We start from the raw sequence: 19,872 nt of genomic DNA on the forward strand, positions 1-19,872 counted from the left end.
GTTATATTTTTAAACCTTGCGTTTAGCACATGATGGCCCTGAATTGGCTACGTCCAATGAAAAGCAACAAAACAATAAATTTTTTGTTGCTCATAACTTTCGCAGCATTACTGATTCTTTCTACTAAACACTGGAGGCTTGTAAAATTCTAACCGCTTACAGTCACGCGGATCGTTAGAAACGATATGGTCTATCCAGAGGCTTGTAGACAGATGCCTCGCACAACTTATGTGAAATGAAAACAGCGGATCGGTAAGCCTTTATAAGTAGGCATAGTAACTTTGCTTGAAAATCTAGGCAAAAGTAAATACCGTGACTCTAGAATGTGTGCGCGTGTTTATCCATGAGACAACGCTGCATTCGAGAAATGCCTGTACCGTTAGAGCAAGAAAAAGTGGCTTGCATTTTGTTTTCGCCCAAACAAGGCGCAGAGCTACACTTAAAGACCGCTCCACAAAGCTCTAGAACCTTTCCTGTCTCTATATCTTTTTCTGGCCTTTCTTTCGATTATTTTATGCTGTGCCAGCGTCTCTTTTCTCTTATGCGATGTGAGCGCCTAGCGGTGTTGCTTGCCAAAGACTTCCCGCCCGGCGTGCGAGATGGGAGCTTAAGCCCTAGGCATATGCTGGAGATGTGAAGGGGGAAAAATTTGATAAGCTAGAAATGAGCGCAGAATGGCATAAAAAGCGGATTAAATGCTCGCTACGAGACAAAAGTAAGCCTAGCTGGTCATTTGAAATTTTTGCCGTCCACGTGCGTGGGCTATCGATCGATAGCATGAGCACGATTTGCTGCTAGAGTTGCTTTGATATCCAGTCCTTTATTATTTATCGCTAGATTTTACGTTTACGGTCGGCAAAACAGCAATGGCATTGAAATTATTTGCGTAGTAAAATAAATATTCAGATATTGAGAAATATATTGCTATGTGGTGTACCATGCTGGCATTCAGCAAGTGAAGAAACAAGTGTGGAAGACGACGCTCAGTTTTGAGTTGTGCGGCTAAGCGGGGCCCATCGATTTCAGGGTGTTGCTACCCATTGGTGCGTGATTTCCCCTCGTTACATCTTTGGTGGAGGTGAAATCATCTATCCAGTACAACAAGCTAGATTTTTGTAGTGGACGCCACATCGGTGCCATCACCATGTCCACAGACCCCCATCCCTCTACGGTCGCCGCCCCAAATGTCGCGATGGCCCTGTGTGAGACGGACATGTAGGTTCTCTAATAATAATGCATAGCAGTTTGTCGGCCAAGGGAAAAATCAGGCATCCGTCGAGCAGACATGTTTTTTCTGGCAGTGTACCAGTGTTAATTTAATTAAAAGTTGATGGAACACATAGAAAACATAGAAGCAATTCAGTAATTTTTATGTTGTTGTCGTAGCTGTGCATGAGCATTTAATTGACGGTATCGTACGCCTGAGAGAAGTGTATCGTGAGCTGCATGACCGGCCAACGACGATAACTTATAGAGTTGGAAAAAATTATTAGGCCATATCAGTGCAAGCATTGCGTACACCCCTTATATCTTATGTTTTTTTGTGAAAATGCAATAAAGAGAAAATAGTTGTGTGGTGTATCGGTTGAGCGCTCGTCAGTCAATATGAAGGGCCGGAGCTCGGTTCCCCGCACGCCCCGAAGAGTTTCTCTTTTCTTCCTCAAGAATTTTCGCATTAGACTGGAGAACAACAGTGTCGACGCAGGCATTTCTGCGACAATTCTGGGTCCTCGAGGTGTAATTCTGCTATATTAAGTGATTATAGCGAAAGCTCTATTTAGCACTTGATCAGATGTAGTGAATCTCACGGCTGATAGTCGCAGATGCAGATGTCGTAGCACTCAGTCTGGCACTGCATTTTTTATTTTACTTTCGTTGTTTGCCCAAGCGAACTTTCTTCCCTTCAGGGGTAAATGGAAGGTATAAAGTGGTTTATTGGAAAGCAAAAGCCATGGTATCGGTCACACCTTTTCGTGCACACCCGAAAGCGTCTTAAGAAGAGGCTGGGGCTTCAAAATGTTCACGGGTCTCTGAGATGTACTATAAGGGGGATTCACACGGCACACCAAATCGCGAACCGCTCTCGCGATTCGGTGTGACGTGACCCTGGGCCAATGATTTCCGCTGCTTCGCTTCGCGATAGGATACAAGACAGTTTCACAGTGCGGCTCCTGCATGGGCGAGACTTCTTTTTTCCTCTCTCTCAGAACGTTTTTTATACTCTCGGCGCTCAAGCATGCACAGCGTATTGCACTAAAACGCTGGAGGAAAGTGAGAAACTTCTTCAAAAGACTGCCTTGTACAGCCGTGATGCAAGCACGAACGGCAGTCATACTGTTCTGCATGCCGCTCAGCTTAGCCCGATGCTTGTATTTGGTGCAGCAATTTCTGTTACCCACAATCACGTAAAAATATAGCAGGCTTTTATTAGTACCCAGCGGCAGTCGTTTCTATTTTTGAGCCGAACTAGTCTATAATTTAAAGCCATGTTTTTTCCTTCATTCGCAGTACACAGTTTTCACATAAATTACCGTGGAAGCCTCTTCCAGCTACTCGACACCGAATGCGAAAGTTTAGTGGCTGTGCACAGCAGTCGCTTGAATGTATTCATCGTTTTGCTCAAGCTTTTTGGCACGCTTACAGTTACGCTGTATAAGCTACGGCATTTGACACGTATCGGGAGCATAGGGGCAGCAGTCCGAATAGCCGTCTTTCAAGGGTTGAAAGCAGCATGCTCATGAACTTTTCATAGAGTAAGCGCGATCGTTCGCACTACACAGAACTGCCTGCATAGTATTCACATCCATCGGAATAGTCACCACAACAATATTTTGGCAAAATGGTGCAGCAGCAGTAGTTGCAGGCTGCCGCAGCCGCGCATCCACCGACCATTCATAAAGTACGCTACACTCGACAATAGCGCGCCGCTCGAGGCTCTCCTCTCGCTCGTGCTCTGGGAGCAAGAGTAAGTCCCCTCCGTCGTCTGCTATTCTCTCCGGTCGTGTGAATGCTCGTCGCGGACGGGCAGACCACGGGTCATAGGTTACGTCCGTCGTGTGAATGCACCGTTAGGAGAGCGGCGAAAGCCTACTCTTCCGCTCCAATTATTATCCTCTCTGCTAAGCGTTTTGAAGCGAAAGCTTCACTACGGCAGGTAGAGCGAGCCGTCGGATATGCATGCTTTTCACCTTGAGAAAGATTTGGAGGTCCTACTTCTGTGTTGAGACTGGTAGTTACAAAGTGACTTTGGGGCGTAGTCACGTAGGACACCAAGTGACCCTTTAACCACTGTCAATCTCAAGGTGAAGCCTACCACTTCTGTCACGGTCAAGGTTATGTGACCTGGTGGTCGCTATCTGACATTGGGCATACTCACGTAGGCCACCAAGTGATCGTGACCACTGCGTGCGTATATCTTGAGATATAGTCGCCGATGCGTGAAGCTGCCACTCTATCACAAGAATTACCAGAAATATTTGTTCGGGCAACCAATAAAAATCTCAGGTTCACAACCTGTTGATGTATCAGGCTCGTGCATTTTTGCATTCTGCGACAGGAGCACTATCACGCGGAACGCGAGCAACAGTGGATTGAGAATCTTGCAGCTATTTGCAACCAAGATACTTTGTTGGGCGAGTTGGTACTTATTCATTATTGATATAAACAGCGCAAACACGAAAACAAGGGACAAGAAACACGAAAGCCACAGTACATGCGCTGACTCACAACTAAGCCTAAGCCGTTTACTGCAAGGCCCAGAAAAACAAACATGAAGAAAACGAAACAGTCTCGTGAAAAACCCCTGGGTTCACCTGCTGCATAAAAATTACTTTAAAAAATCACTTAAAAAAGACACTTCTTTCCTTGAAAGAGCAAGAGACGTCTTGCTGATACACTTATTGTCCGTTGAAATAAAATACGCTTCCACTATCTCTCTCGTTATCTTCTCTTTGTGGCGATATAAAATCTTAACACTGTCAAACTTAGGAGTGCATTTCTTCTTCTCCTTCTTCATTATTTCACATGACTGGCAATGGGATACTAGAAACGTTTTGTCCTTTCCAATTTCCAAGTTGTTACAGTGTTACAGTGTACAAATAAGAGACTACAGGAACACTGTAACAACTTGGAAATTGGAAAGGACAAAACGTTTCTAGTATCCCATTGCCAGTCATGTGAAATAATGAAGAAGGAGAAGAAGAAATGCACTCCTAAGTTTGACAGTGTTAAGATTTTATATCGCCACAAAGAGAAGATAACGAGAGAGATAGTGGAAGCGTATTTTATTTCAACAGACAATAAGTGTATCAGCAAGACGTCTCTTGCTCTTTCAAGGAAAGAAGTGTCTTTTTTAAGTGATTTTTTAAAGTAATTTTTATGCAGCAGGTGAACCCAGGGGTTTTTCACGAGACTGTTTCGTTTTCTTCATGTTTGTTTTTCTGGGCCTTGCAGTAAACGGCTTAGGCTTAGTTGTGAGTCAGCGCATGTACTGTGGCTTTCGTGTTTCTTGTCCCTTGTTTTCGTGTTCGCGCTGTTTATATCAATAATGAGCTATTTGCAAGCTCAGCGAGACAATCTCAAGTAGGGAGAGGAGATGGTCAAAGCAAAGGTCGATCAAGACACTTTCGATACAGAAAGCTCTAGTTGAAGGCTGTCGCAGTTCTTCTGTCAGTATACCTGGCAGAAGAAAGGTTGGTATCATTCCCAAAGGCGCATAATCGCAACACTTATATTTCTAGCGCAACCAAATATATGAATAAAGTGGAGCCTTGAGCTAATGGGTCAATGCGATATAAAACGCAGCAGAGCAGACATAGGGCCTCAAAGGGAATGGAGAGCGTTAGTGTAGCGATAAAGTGAAAACAGAAATAAGGCAAATTACATTAGCGTGCCGCAAGCAACCTATTTCCAAATGGAGCTTCAGGGGAGTGTTCCTAAACCGTTAAACGTGGTCTCCTTTGCATATAGGCGAAAGACCCTTTACCAGTGTTTTCTACTACTGCTGAGTTGAATAAATATTTTCTATTATAATTTTGGAGCAATTTATTAGAATGGAACGTATTTCCGCCATACTGATGCTGAAGCTATACCTCGATATATAAAACGTAATAAAAAAGTAAACCTACTCATACAATCTCGCTTAAGGAATGCAGAGTACTAACCGCTAAAAGAATAATACTATGCCTTACATAACTGGAAATATTTTGGTGAGTGTAATGCAATTTGTAGAAATACAAAAAGCACCATTACAAAGCTGCAAATGATTACTATTAGGTCCCCACCAACCAGCTGAGAACAGTTTTAATTAAGCAGACGGTAGGTCAGCAGATGGAGGCTGCATTAGGCTTTGGAGGGCCAGATTGAAAAGTGTATATCCAAAACTGTTTGAATAACAGCTGTAACTGGTCCGTAGAAGTGCAGTGAGCCACAAGAAAAAAGCAGCCGCAGTGAATATTGGTAAATAGTACCAAACAAGGCCGCGCCGACTTATTCAGCTGAAGGCCTCTCGCGTCCTGTCGCCTCTAAGGACGCCACACTGTTTTCACACAAAGTACAAATAGCCTAACCGTCTACTTTTTAAAAGTACGTGTATATGCTATCGTTATTTTACATACGTTGGCAATTTTTTCACACACTTTGGTTCGCTACGGACGCATTCACCTAAAAACAACTTTTTTGCTGACTTTGAATATCTCTCCTTTGACCATTTTGGAGTCACAGAGTTCTCTGATTATTCGCTCATTGCCGTAGCAAACAAGGCATATATGCGGAAATATTTTTCGGGCTCTGAAGCTGCTCCAGGGCACCAGTCGTTGCGATTACGGTTGCCTATTAGACAAGAAGTTTAATGACATGGGCAGGTAGACATCACAATTTTGGCACCTTGCATACACAGGGGTAATCTTTACGAGAACTCGCTGCTGCGAACAAGGGTATTCATTAAGGAAAAGCGGCGAGAGTACAAGGATTTATCAAATCCGGCACGACAATGTTCCGAGCCGGAACAGCTCAAGCAGTTCTATGGTAATCCATCTTTCAGAATTTTCCCTAATGCTTGAGGCACATATGCTTCAAGCATCGTGATCGTCAGGTCACATGCCGGACTGATCAAGACGTCGCTCAGAAATTATCGCCTTGGCATTAAAATGGGGTTTACCTTTTTGCTTCCAGTAGAATACTACGGGTTCTATTTTGCACGTACACATGCTTTTCATTTTTTATGTGACTTTCCCTTTTCGATGCTGTGCATACAGAATCTAAAGCTGAAGGGCAACAAGCATGCGAAAAAAATGTTTTTTACCGCAGCCCTCACATATCCAGTGAAGTCTCACTAAACTTTTTTATCGGCATAACTAATAACATTACGGCATTGTCATAAAACGGAAGGGCTGAGACCGTTCGGAAGTTTGCAGGGTAGCGAAACGCGTAACAAGCGCTGCTAATAATAAGTGGTTCATTTGTAACCATATTATTATATGCTCCCCTTGTGACATAGCACATTTGTTATCTATATAAAGAACTGGTTTTAGCGCATCTGACAGCTACAAGAAAGCGATAGTCATAATGCAACAGGTATAACAAAACTCGAGACAAATTGCAATAAACGCTCGAGCTAATATTTATTATCAGACACATACGACTGGATGATTGCTTTCTTCTACGACCCTTTGTGAGCCCTCATCGTGATATGAGATCAACACAAAGGTGGTTTCCATTCCATCGTCGAGAATTTTGAGACCATTGTGGACAGCAGTGCCAGTAGCGTTAGATATTTCACTCTGAAGAGCTCTGAACGAAAATGTATGAAGCGGTGAAGCGCACAGCAGCAGCTCTGGCAAGAGTTTTATTCGTAGCGCTTGTAAGGCGACTGATAGGAATGGTTAGGCAAATGCAAACTGCAGCTGGCAGACTGCATCACAGAGCAGCATGTTGTCGCTAATACGCATTAAAGAGCATTACGAAATGAAATGCTAGTGTGCATGTGTTTTGCGCATGTGAGAAGATCCTACTGGAACTTCGAACATTAACGAAGCCATCCCGAAAGTTGTAGGGCCGTATCATGGACCAAAACCTCGCAAGTATCTCATTAATCCAAATATTTCTATTTCTTTGGCACAATTTAAATGTCACAGACCAACTGAGTAATCAGTTGAATACGAAACGCAAGAAATTTCTATTGAGAAAAGAACTTTTATTGATGCACCTGCAAGCATGTTTTGGGGTAAAAGTTGCCTGACTAGATAGGTTTTCTCCTGGTATCCACAATTGCAGTATAATGGCAGTTAGCGCACTGCTGATATTATTCGAAATAATTTAATGAATACTGGTTACCTGCGTGCAGCACCCACACAGATATACCGCCTGCGTACCCTCCTCTGTATGTTTGTTTTCAACTTGTTTTGTCGAAATGTGGTTCCCTCTATATTATTCAATAAACAACCACCTTTTCTGCGATTTTAATATTTTCTCTACAGAAAGTTCTGCCCTCTGGAGCCACCGCTCCCCTTCGCCGCGACACCGCTTCATCTTTCCAATGTGACATCGCCAGGATTCTCACGAGGAAAAAAGCTAGGTGCTGCAGTTCCTGCGGAAAAAACCGCACCCTCATCCAACTTTAAAAGTTCGATGACGACGAATGGATTATTAGAACACTAAATAAAATAGATAACAAATGCTTCCATTTCTGGCGCTGCTTGATTTGTATTTTTTCACTGTATTCATTTTCCTCAGATGGAGAACTGTATTCTGTGATCTCTCAGTTATGCAAGTAGCATAGAATAATTCGTGTGTGTGCATGCTTGCTCTTCATTTCTACGCTGTTATGTTTTTATGCTTTTTTTAACTTTAATTTTTGTGCTCATTGATTGTAACGTTTGCGTGTGCATAATAACCCCGAAAACTTTTTTACATGTCCTTTAGCGCGTGTTCAGTGCTGTATGTATGTATGTATGTATGTATGTATGTATGTATGTATGTATGTATGTATGTATGTATGTATGTATGTATGTATGTATGTATGTATGTATGTATGTATGTATGTATGTATGTATGTATGTATGTATGTATGTATGTATGTATGTATGTATGTATGTATGTATGTATGTATGTATGTATGTATGTATGTATGTATGTATGTATGTATGTATGTATGTATGTATGTATGTATGTATGTATGTATGTATGTATGTATGTATGTATGTATGTATGTATGTATGTATGTATGTATGTACCGGCCTAAACTAGCTTCGGCTATTGGCCCAACATTCTTTGGAAGTTATACATTTTATTCAAATAAACGATTGATTGATAAAAAAAAACGAATACAAGTTTCGATCCGGGGCATTTCTGCCATTGCTGTTTAGACCCCGGTGCTGCGATTTCAGTAATGGATGCTAATATTTGTCGCACGTCAAAGAAAGTGAAGACGCCAGTTTCAGGATTCTCTTTGAGCGCAGCCACCGCTAAGCACATTACGCCGTTAGCAGCATGTACCGCTCGTATTAAGATCTAGGACTCATTGCACACAACTGAGTTTGTCGCGCGGCCTTCTTCTCACACGCTGTCATCTTAGGCTGAGATTTGCGGTCGCCTCACGCTGCATTCATCGATTGTGCTAGCGCTGAAGTCGGATTCTTGACTTTTCCCGATACCTTGCCAGACGCTGCTCTGTCGAATTCTTGCGCTAAAGCTCTCGTCGCCGAATACAACGACCTTCCTCCCTGCTCTTCTGTGTTTGTTCGTGTCGCTCGTGACTCTGTAAGCGATGACACTAATGTATTCACGCCATCCCATACTTTCCTGTGCCGCAAGTGCCTTCCGTTGCCCTACGCTGTGCTCATTATTTCCGCTGGGCTTTCCATGATTTGGGTCTCTAACCTGTTTACCAGCCCTACTTATTTGCGCCATGGTGAATGCCTTGGCAGTACCAAGCTTATCGCATTATCTTCTGACCTCTGAGGAGCCTGACGAGGTGCCCCAATCCGCCATGACTAAGCTCAGCCCCTCTTTCTTTCCGCCAACTCCCTCCTCTACAGGCATGTTCCTCCGGTTCGTTCCTGCCTCCGCAGCAGCTCATGCAGCTTAATTAAGGAACACAGCCACAAGTACAACCTTATACATTTCTAGAAAAATCAATTCCAAGATTGGCATATTTTTTGAAAAAATATAATTTGAAAGCAATTATTACATTTGTGCTCACATTTGTTAAACACTTGCGAATATAGGTTTCATTACAAACTAAGTTTTGGGGAAAATAGCTTTATATCACATTTAATTCATAAAATATTGCACTTCGTATGAAATTACCTTTACGCGTTCGTGCCTATAAAACTCCGAGTAAATTAAAGTATCTAAAATCAACCTCTCTCTCAATCTCATTCCCACATTTTTTGATATCCTTGCCATAGTCGTTGCGAGCAAACAATTCTACCTCTCTGCTTTCATACAGCACTGTCGAACCCTCATATCTTCATTGCGCTCAAGGTAGGAAAAAGCAGTGAATCCAAGGCATCGCTGCCTGTATCTGACTCCACAGTTAAGAGACCTAGAAGTAGTTAGTTAACTGATCGGTGGTCCCAGTAACCGACCTCGGCAGCCTGCGCTCGGTAGTATTCGCGTCAGGCTCAGTTCCACCTGATCCGCCTCCCCATGTATTGAGGGGACGGTGCCTTTAGAATACAGTGGGGCCTTTAGAATACATAACTTCTGCTTGCATGTGACCCGGTTTTCGCAGCCTCACGAGGGCAAGCCCTATAGAGGTGTCCTCAGTCTGACGCTATTGAGAGCTTCGTTGGCACAGAAAAATTTTTCCGGGCGATAGTGAGTGAAGGCAAAGCCTATGAGGTAAGAGCTAGGCCAGTGAAGGAAATGGTGGTCGGGTTGAGAGTGAGGGTGTATCACAAAGTTCCAGTAGCTCTGAGCTTTCGTTCCTCCTCTGGAACGCGTCTGAAATCCAAACCATGCCGGGACGTAGTAAAGACAACCAAAGAAAAATTACAAAATAAGAACCGAAAATGAACGTACAAATGCCTATTGGACAAGTCTTTCGGTCCGACCAACTTCATGATTAGTCCTCCTCATGATACCAAATGTTCCAGGGGCTCCTCAGCCCTTGTACGGAGCGGTTGGGAGGCTCATTAATTTTAATTTCGGCTCATATATCTCCCTAGCCCTGCACATTAAGTAATAAGAAAGTTCGTTATTCGACAGTGTAATCACTATTTTTGCAAACAAACCATTGCTAAAGCGCCGAAAGCCACTCTCTATCTACGCAGTGCAATACAGGCTGTGGTTACAGTTATTTTTATTTTAAAGAACTTTATCATCGTGAGCAATTCTTGTTGCTTTAAACCCAAATATGGGGGTTTAGTGGTTAGGGCGTTCGACTGCTGTGCACAAGATTGCGTGATTGAATTCCGGCCGCGGCATCCCCTTTCGGTAGAGACGTGATTGCAAGACGCTGGTGTGCTGTAAGATATTAGTGCACGTTAAAGAACCTTAGCTGGTCAAAATTTCCAGAGCCCTCCGCGAAGGCTTCCCTCATAGCCCGAGATTATTTTGGACGTTAAACAGCATAAACCATATTCTTGTTGCTTAGAGCATATTCCCAACATAACTGCGAAGTTTCTGTGTTACAGTCTCGTTGGAAAGATAAATTCATTGGTTCGTTTAGGTTTTCAGTATTTACATCCTTCGCGAGTTATTGAGGCGCCCTTGCTAGTTGACGTCATCTGGCATTAGCATCAAGAATGCCGTTTCGTTACGGATGACTGAATTAATTATTGAAACATTTTATTGCCAACAGAAACCTGATGTCCTGTGACTTTAGCTTCTTAAATGCTTATTTCAGGGCTCCACTGGACTTACGCTGACCGCCAGTTGTCTTTAGCATGTGGTCTCAACAATATACATTAACTATAACATTTTTCTTTGAGACGTGCGCGCTGATATACACCTTGAAGAACGAAACATGGAACTTATTTGAAAGCATGGATGTTGGCACTCAATAAAATGGCGTGTCCTGCTGACCCTCGTTTAAAAATTATCTTCTCGATAATTTTAAGGCACCTGCTCAAATTATGCGTGTGCGACACATATCATCTTCCTATGGATCCTCGAACAAATCAATCACCAGGCAAAACAGTCGTGAGCACTCGGCAACAGGGTTGAGAATGCCCTGTCACAAAGAAAAGGCATAAAGCTATCAGGCTTTGTGCCGCAGACTTCTAATGACCACAGTCACTATCACTTAATCTTCTCTCCAATATATTCAACACATATCCTCACCGCCACTTATGTTCTAGCAGAAGAACAAGATTTATCCCAGTCTTTCAAAATAGCTCGATTATAAACACAAGCAACGCGCCCGGGGCGAAAATACCAAAAGTGATGTAAGGGTGCTCGCAGCCGGAAGTGCGGTATCGACCAGTGGGATGAGCCCGAACGGTCGTCGAAGAAAAAAAAATGTACCCGACCATCAAAAGAGGGCCCAAATAAGCGCTTCTTTCTGCTTCCACCATAACCCCCCCCCCCCCCCCCCCCATTCCCCCGCAATTGCTTCTCCAATGAACCGATACTTTGTTTGCTTAGTAATTTACAGTCTTTTTATGCAAATAGTAGAGAATATGGCTGTTTCCGCTGTGGATGCTGCGACCGCACCCAGAGGGAAAAGGAAAAGGTGGACGTGAATGAATAAGCAGAGCAAGAGGTGTGTAGGGAAGAAGGGTCAGTGATAACTTTGACAACCTGTCGTTCTTTAATGTGCACAGATATTGCAATGCCTTTCGGCGCAGTCTGCGTTTCGCCTCTATTGAAATGCGGCCGCTGCGGTCGCTGCAGCCGCTAATGCATACGGTACCTGCGACGCAATAACGATAGCAATCAACACTGTGACATCATGCTCGAGCCTTAAGTTCTTTTATTCATTCATACTCTCATCATAACTACCTGCGCTCAATAACGATAGCAATTAAAACTGTGGCATCATGCGTTCAAAAGCGGACCTTAAGAGTCCCCCCCCCCCCCCCCCTAGTTCTTTTTATTCATTCAGACTCTCATCAGAATTCCAAAAAAAGGCGTCGCGGTTATAAAAATGAAAAATAGCATATTTGCAACCGCCGACAAAACCTTGCTTGCCATCCAAAAGATCTGTATATTGCATTTAGAACAAAATGCAGAACATACAGAGCATTCTCGGAGCCACTTACGTTTAAACGATTCAAAAATTAAGAGTGCAATTTTTCCAACGAAAAAATTGTCATAAAAATAAATGTATTTTTGTATTATCCGAACTTAAGAAAGATTTAAAAAACCACAACTAGAGTCTGTTACGCAGTAGCTTATTAAGGATTTGCATTATTCCTTTGTCTGAGTCATTCGGGCCGTTGTAGCAGTGAGGCATGTCATTCTAATAGAGAGCCGATGAATGTGGAAATGGTGACGAGGTAAGACGAGAAAATTTTACAAACTAACAACAGTCAGTGTCAGGGAAAACAAGAACATATTTGAGAATTTTTAGATTCAGGATGAGGGACAACCAATGACAGCAAAGAGTGGAGGGAAGCAAAACTGAGGCATTTATTCTCCTGTGTTCCTGACCAGTTCCGACCTGCGACGTGCTTCATGTGCCCCTTCAGCGTGCCGGGTCTCATCTTGCTGCTAAGGATTCAAGACGTCATGGGCACGCCTTCCTGCCAGTCAAATACCTGCAGGCACTGACTCAACGACAGCCGACACGGCGATCTCGGACGCACCGCACTATTGAAACGTGTATGGTGCGCCTATAACAACCAGCGTAGTGCGAATAGAATTTTTGAACTTTTGAATCATTTAGTTTAGTGCAAGTTACAATGCCTGTTATCAGAAATACATCCCTGTAAAAATGTGGTAACACTGCCATATTATGCTGTGCGAATAGAGAAAACGGAGGCAATATTATAGACCAGCAGCCACCGCTTTGATTGGAACGAGTCATCCTCACGTGAGCATCCCACGCTGATTTCTCTTTCCAAATGACTTGAAGATTTTCACAAAGAAAACAATATTCATGTTTATTAAGATAGGCTTCGATAAAATTTCTCACATATGGGCTTGTTTCTGTACAGGACTTAACTAGTTCCTATTCGGCCACATTAAACTTTAATACCTAACCATGTACCCCTTTCGTGAAATGCGAAGTTCAAATTCTAAATCAGATTTGCTGCAGGAAAAAAAATGAAATGTTTTGTCGGCATAAGGAACAAAGCTTGCGCCTTCAATATTGTTCACTAGGTAACATACCTAGATGCTGAACAAGGAGGGCGAATGATTGCTGTCTTCAAACACACAACTCCGCCAACACGTGAAAATACATCTGTAACGATTTACTTACACTTGTGCCTGCAGAGTTTCAAGGTAAATTTTAAAACCATAAAAATGTACCGCTTGAATTCTATCCCTGAATGAATGCTAGAAAATTCAGGTTTAATTCAGTTGAAGATGTTTGAGAAGTCTATGAATATACCCAACACGCGTATTTCGCATCCGAAAGATACCTTAAGAGAAGTTTTTATCGTTTTATTCGCCCCAAATTGCGAATTAGTAGGTGTCCATTTGATAATCTTAATGTCGCAACTTCCACCTAAGCCATCGTGGCCGCATTTCCGTGGAGGGGAATTAGAAAATGACAAACATTAAGTTTATTAATGGCTTTTTTTTTAAAGGTTTATTAATGGCTTGCATTCACCAATATTCTTGTCACAAGCGAAGACCTCGAGTACGCAACGCTTGTCATCTCGGCGGGGAAATGTGCACCGACTGATCGTCAGGGTGCGGCAATGTTACCTGCAGGTTACCGCCATACAACGCCACAACGCGCCGTTCTTTTTCGAGAATGGGCCCAGCATTCTGAACTATGATAACTGCATAAGGGAGTAAAAAGGGTAGAATATGTCCTCTAAAGCCCTCCCTATAGGAGCAGCATATTGTTTTCAAGACCTGTATATTTTCCCTGCTGAATATGCTAATGCTGTACTGTTAACAACCGGGGCATATTACTACCTAAAACAACATTCATGTGATCTAATTATTGATCGCAGAGATTTATTGATGGTGACAGCAGCTTTGTGGTTTGAATCACAGGGGTTTGAGAACAGTGTCGTCTTCTTTTTTTTTGGATGGTTGTCCAGACGGTTGTCCAATATTCTCATGGCTGACTACAAAATTTCAGTACCTGAGCTTTATATGTTTCAAACTGGTAATCTGCTTTAACTGCCAACAATAGGTACTCCACATTTTTATTATTGAAAATCTAAGTTGTTCCAAAAAGGAAGTACCTGGTCGACATGCTACTCAATTTTTGCTCCTTCATAGGATTATTCGCGTTTAGATGATAGAGATATCTAGCTAAAAACTAACATGTGGGGCATGATGTGAGTGGCCGTTTAAGAAGATCAGGTAGTCAGAAATATTTCTAAGCCCTCCACGTGTAGCATCCATTAAAGCTCATTTCGGGACAGTAAATCACACAGCTTTCAATTATTTTACCGCGATAAAGGTAAAGCTTCCGTTCAGCGAAAACTCTGACGTGAGCGCTGTGGCCGTCGTGATCAAATAATCCCAGCATCTCTGGGAGCTGACAGTTTTCAGGTAACATGCCGGTCATTTTGTGCCATGTCGTGCATGTCATGTAAGCAACACGTGCCAATTCATTTTGCTTCTGCGAGGCAGGAAGGCTAGATGGCAATTGAAATCGGGAAGCTTAGATCCCGAATCTTAGACACTGCTGCACCTTGCGCTGAGCCGAAAGTTGCCTCCGATTTCGCTAAGATGGTCAACTCCGAAGTATGCGGTACATTTATGAGCGCGAGTACGTGATGTTTTACTTTGCTTTTGGTTTGAGGCTAAGGTTTCAAAGTGACGCTTCAATCAAAGGTAGAAGGAATCAACGACTTCGGACTTTAGCAACTGCGCACACACTAGTGCGTCCTGTCTTTTTTTTTTCTCTCGTCTTCTGTGAGCGACTTTCAGTTATGTTGACCACTTCACGCAACTTCCGATGACAATGCGACAGCATTGTTTGGATCCCTTGCGTACGGATGCAAGATTATGAAGGTGTCGGCATGCAATGCACAGAATTGGGACCGGGGAACGTAAACACGAGACTTCATCGGCCGCGGCGATAGCTATGAGGTGTCATACTCGCTTTCCAAGATATATTCCTGGGTTTGGATCAGCCTAAAAGCATTCCCTTTTTTTTTTTTTTTTTTTTTTTTTTGAGAAGAACCTAAGGTGGATGTTTGCCACTCCTGGTTTTCCGGTCTACCCTGCGACTTTGTGCATCCGCATTAAAATTATTACACTTTTCGTGCAACAGGTCATTTTAGTGAGATTGACAGGGCTTGTGTATTTTTTGTGTATTTGAGTATTTTTGTAGATGGCGGAATAGTTCCGTGAACATGCACACTTCAACTCATTAATCATTCAGGCTCCGCAAACTCCGTGTATTTTAAGAATGCCTAAATGCAAGCGGACGTAGGCGAATGAACTCCTAGAACAAGAAACGTTCTGATTCTTCCAGCGTGAACTAAAGAATTCTTCTTTCAGTGTCCCCCCTTTCCACTCAGAAAAACCTTACTCTTTCTTTGGGAAAGACATGACGTCTCAGCTTTAAAACCAAACACTGCCAAAAGTGAACTTACGTTTCCGCCCTCCATTTATAACGGGAGCATATGCCAATCGCCCAAATAAGTTATGCACAGCCATGTCTGACGAAATTTCGCTACTGTTTGCTGGCGATTGACGTGGGTGTTCTCAACGTGCATTTCGCTCTTTCACCAACTTAGTACTGTCGTCCAGATCCGCAGAGACGGATCAAAATCTATTTTAAAAACTTTCTTTCTCTCGCTCACTTCATTTCAGAGGCTGATCACGTTCGGGGAAAATCGTGAACTTCTCTTTGATTGGCCCTTTAGAGGGGCTGCCCCTTTTCTCGCACCTGTTGAGCGCATCCTTGAAATAAGTATCCAGGGAGCCGAACATAAAATTAGGGATAAATTTTAAATAGCAGGCACTGCGATTTCATTACCTCTAATATTAGAGGATATATCGCTTATGGCGTGCGCAAGCTCCCTGAATCCCAGGACCCTCTCGTGCATTTGCGCCTTAAATTGGAGCTTCTCTATATGGCGGCGTTTCCTACGCTGATCCTTTATTAGAAGCTCTAAATTTTATTTTCCAGATCAGCATACAGAAGTGAAAAAGTTTTAGGCGGATAGTGGTTAAGCAACTAAAATAAATGCATTCCCGTTTACTCTGTCTTGCGAAGTTAGCTGGATAATGCGGGCGAGCTTTTGCGAATAGCCTGGATTCTTAGAGAAATCCCACGCCCTCTTAAGATAAAGGAAATTGCATAGGCTGCACTGGAGTGATAGCAAATGCTTTAGTAAGCTCGACGTGCAAGACCTACTTGCGATGAGATAGCATAAAAAATCTAAAGACGTTTCGTGAAAAGCGAAACCTACGTGCTCTCTTTGAAAGTTTCCGCACTAGGCAACAAGACCAAAATCGGCGTTGAATCCTTACTTCATTTGCGATTTCTATGGGGGCTTTCTTTTTCTGACAAAAAATATATTTTTTTTCCCTTTAAAGTATCGGATGCATAGGACAACTCAATATGAACAGCGAAAATGTTACCGTTGCTCAATAAATAAGAAATAAATAAACCCGTTTATTCAGGATGAAGTTTGTGACTAATATTATGCAGGCGAGTATATTAAGGCGATTCAAAGAACGAAGGGTCTAGACTTTGTTTCCTTTTTCAAAAAAATTTAATCAGGAATGCCAAAACTCTTATGTTCCCGGAACCGACTTTTTTTTTTTTTTTTAATCTTTCCCCAAGCGTTAAATTTTGAACTGTAATTTCTCCCGAGCCGAGCAACAAGTATAAAATTATCATAAAATGAAACCGGTACCATTTCACACAACAGGTGACGTGAACATATCTCGACAACTAATGTCGTGGACTCTAGATTTTAACCTTGAGCCTAGAAAGACTTTAACCTTAAATAAACCACCGCGCGTATGTTCAGTACGTAGAGTACCGCTTACCAGATGCATCGTTAACGCTCCCTTCAGCGGAAATCCGGCGTCGTAGTCGTCCTCTTTCTTTCTTGAGGAAGTGTTTATTCGTGGACAGTGCATTGACGTACGCCGCAAGCAACTGGAATTGAGCAAAATTGTGATTATAAGGCCGCAGGTGACTCAAACGTCATTATAACGTGTAACAATTTAAAGTGATTTTACTACCAAATCGCTAAAAATGTAGTAGTGGTAATAAGGTAGGAATAAAATGTGTTAGCGTTGTGTCATGACCAAAGCGCGATGCACATATTCGTTCATCTTGGCTGAATGGAAGCCTAATGAACCTTAGGATAAGTTAAAAGTAAAATGAAAAGCACTGCTGTGTCTATCGTGTCATACCGACAAGGTGAAGCCTAAATATCTACCGAATGTTTTTAATAACAGTTTGAACATTCGCGTTCTGATCTAGCTAGCCTATGCCTCTCCAAAGTTATGAAGTTACATCTACCGCTTCACTTTCCATAGCTCCTGCTATCGCTCGGCATATCCTCAATGCGAGTTTTCTTAGATCGTTAGCTCTATTGCATTCATTTTGGAGTTTAGCGTTAAGGCACTGCACCTATAGTACTCCATTCGTTCCATCTGTGGCGTCACGTACTCAGCCGATCTTCCCTCGTTTAAAACTTCAACACATGCCTGCGCTGAGCAGTAGTACCGTAAATATCATCGCCTTCACCAATTTTCAGATGCAAAATACTTTCCCCCTGAGCGCTGAGGATAGCCGTCTTCATGACGTTCCAGCTGCGCCGTTCCTTAATTTAACCTAGGTAAGTACGCCATAGACTTAGGACATTTTGATAAATACAGAGACCGCAGCCGTACGTAACAAGCTGCCGAGAACACCGAGCACCTAGAAGTCAGTCTAGTCGTTGCAAAGAAGCTTAACAAGCGCGGAAGCGAGCCAAGGTCGAAGGGGCAGCAGCGACTGCGGCTGCGGCAAATAGCTAACGCTCTAAAAATTTGGTTTAAAAATAGTTGAATATTCACAATGTTTTATTACGATGAATACAATTTCGTCGTCTCGTAGGTATTGTATTCAATATGCGCTCTCTTCATTGGCTGGCCAGTAAGTGTGCAGAGAGATGGAGGCCCTTGTCCATCTCACCATACGGCCAAAGGTGGCGATCTGCAGAAGAGGCACTGCGTTGTGAATTCGCTATTTCACTTACCGTTGGAAATGGCGGAAAGTGGGTTCTCTTTCCTAATTTATTTTTCGTCTCTCTACGATAGATGCATGCTAGCTCAGTAGGCGCCCTTAACATTATATTATTAGCCTACAGCACTCGAGAGGGTCAAGCCAGCTTTACTGAAGCGCTAATCGATGCAGTAGGTTGATGAACAAATAATATCTCGTAGGTTCATGTCACCACTGGGGAACCAGGCGTCGTATTAGAGGAGGAGGGGGGGGGGGGGGGGGGGGGGGATTGGAGTTTGGGACAAGAAAGGAGAAAGGCCGGACTGGCTAGTTTCTATTCGCTTGTGTACAATATCGATGCGTACTCGAAAGAAATCCGTAGACATGTTTGCCTGCTTTATCATGTATTGCCTTGAGTATCTGAGAATCGTTTTATCTTGAGTCTCGGTGAGGACCCTCTATTTTTCTGAGTGTGCATGTGGCACGGTACAGAAGTGTCGGCTGCCCTTCAGTACCTTGCGAAGGGTATTTAGGAAACGCCTGGTGTGAAATAAGTCAATACTTCTCTTAGTTGTCTATTGACTTTCATAGATGAAGAACCGCTGAGCAGATTCCTCACCCGTGAAAACAGTTGGCTTCCATATTATGATGACAGGTCTGTGCTGAAATAAATATAAAGGTTGGTCGCTAAGTCGTAATATGCTGCTCACAGGTCCGAGGATATAGCGAAGGGCTCTTTTTAAAGCCTAATTCACAAACTCGAAATTTCCATAAGTGGGCATTGCCATATTTAGAAGCATAGAATATAATTGGCTTATTTTCATAGAAATATAATTCAACTGGTACTTTCGATGCATCAGAATAGTCATATCCAATGCTGATGCAAGAGCACACTAACAACATTTCTGAAGATAAAAGAAACGTTCCTATATACTCATTTTTGATAAATTATTGCTGTTAAATTATTCCTCTTATTTTGTTTAGAGCGTACGAAATGGGCCTTTCATTTGCATGCTTCTTCCCCTTCATTGAGGATATTCCCTTTCTTTTTTTAGTATGCCATTATTTTCTTTCTAAATCCTGAGCAGCTTCTTAAGCACCCCGCTGAGGTGCTAAAGTTCTAGACCACTGTGGCTGCATGGCGTATAACGTAGTTTGCTACCAGCGCGGGGTAAAAGTATCAAATTTGATACTCTGTAGCCCCTGCCTTTAGATGGAAACCAAATTAAAAACTAATTCTTCTTTGCATTTTAAAAAAGCCAAATTATCGAAATTGATCCTATTACGGAGGCTTCCATAGTTGGAGTGCTGTGCAGCATTTCGCACGTGGGACAGAAAGCTTGTAATTTTTTATTCACGATATGCATCTTTGTCCTGTCTTCACTTAGGGCTAGGACAAATAAAAGGAAATGAAATTTTATTCTTCACTGGAGTTCATTTTACAGGTGTAAAAAGTACATCTGCTCAAAGCTCTGTCCGGGCATTCCTGCTAGGCTTCCGGTTCATTCAATGCCCTGATTCATTTCTTTTCCCACTGGGTCAAAACAAAACGAACAAAAGTGGAGGACATTTGGGGATGAATTCAGCCGCTATTCTGCGATTTAACTATATATTAGTGA

At 42.7% G+C, this 19,872-nt stretch overlaps 1 protein-coding gene across 19 annotated transcripts in view; it reads right to left on the reverse strand.

The window, feature by feature from the left end:
- Positions 1–19,872, reverse strand: part of LOC146199551 (uncharacterized) — a 153,405-nt gene that overhangs the window by 111,240 nt on the left and 22,293 nt on the right. For 4 of the 19 annotated variants that reach the window (XM_084595055.1, XM_084595060.1, XM_084595058.1 and 1 more), the window contains exons 3-4: positions 18,873–18,910; positions 17,086–17,197 (exon numbers count right to left, since the gene is read on the reverse strand). In XM_084595055.1, the coding sequence (XP_084451181.1) occupies positions 17,086–17,197; positions 18,873–18,910 (150 nt within the window). Of the gene's footprint in view, positions 1–10,023; positions 10,172–10,295; positions 10,468–11,629; positions 11,858–17,085; positions 17,198–18,872; positions 18,916–19,872 lie in introns of those variants that run through there. The other 15 variants (XM_084595053.1, XM_084595061.1, XM_084595064.1 and 12 more) reach the window with 8 other exon arrangements.

Source organism: Amblyomma maculatum, chromosome 2, assembly GCF_055883805.1.
Source record: "Amblyomma maculatum isolate TAMU_Amacu chromosome 2, ASM5588380v1, whole genome shotgun sequence".
NCBI classification, from domain to species: domain Eukaryota; kingdom Metazoa; phylum Arthropoda; class Arachnida; order Ixodida; family Ixodidae; genus Amblyomma; species Amblyomma maculatum.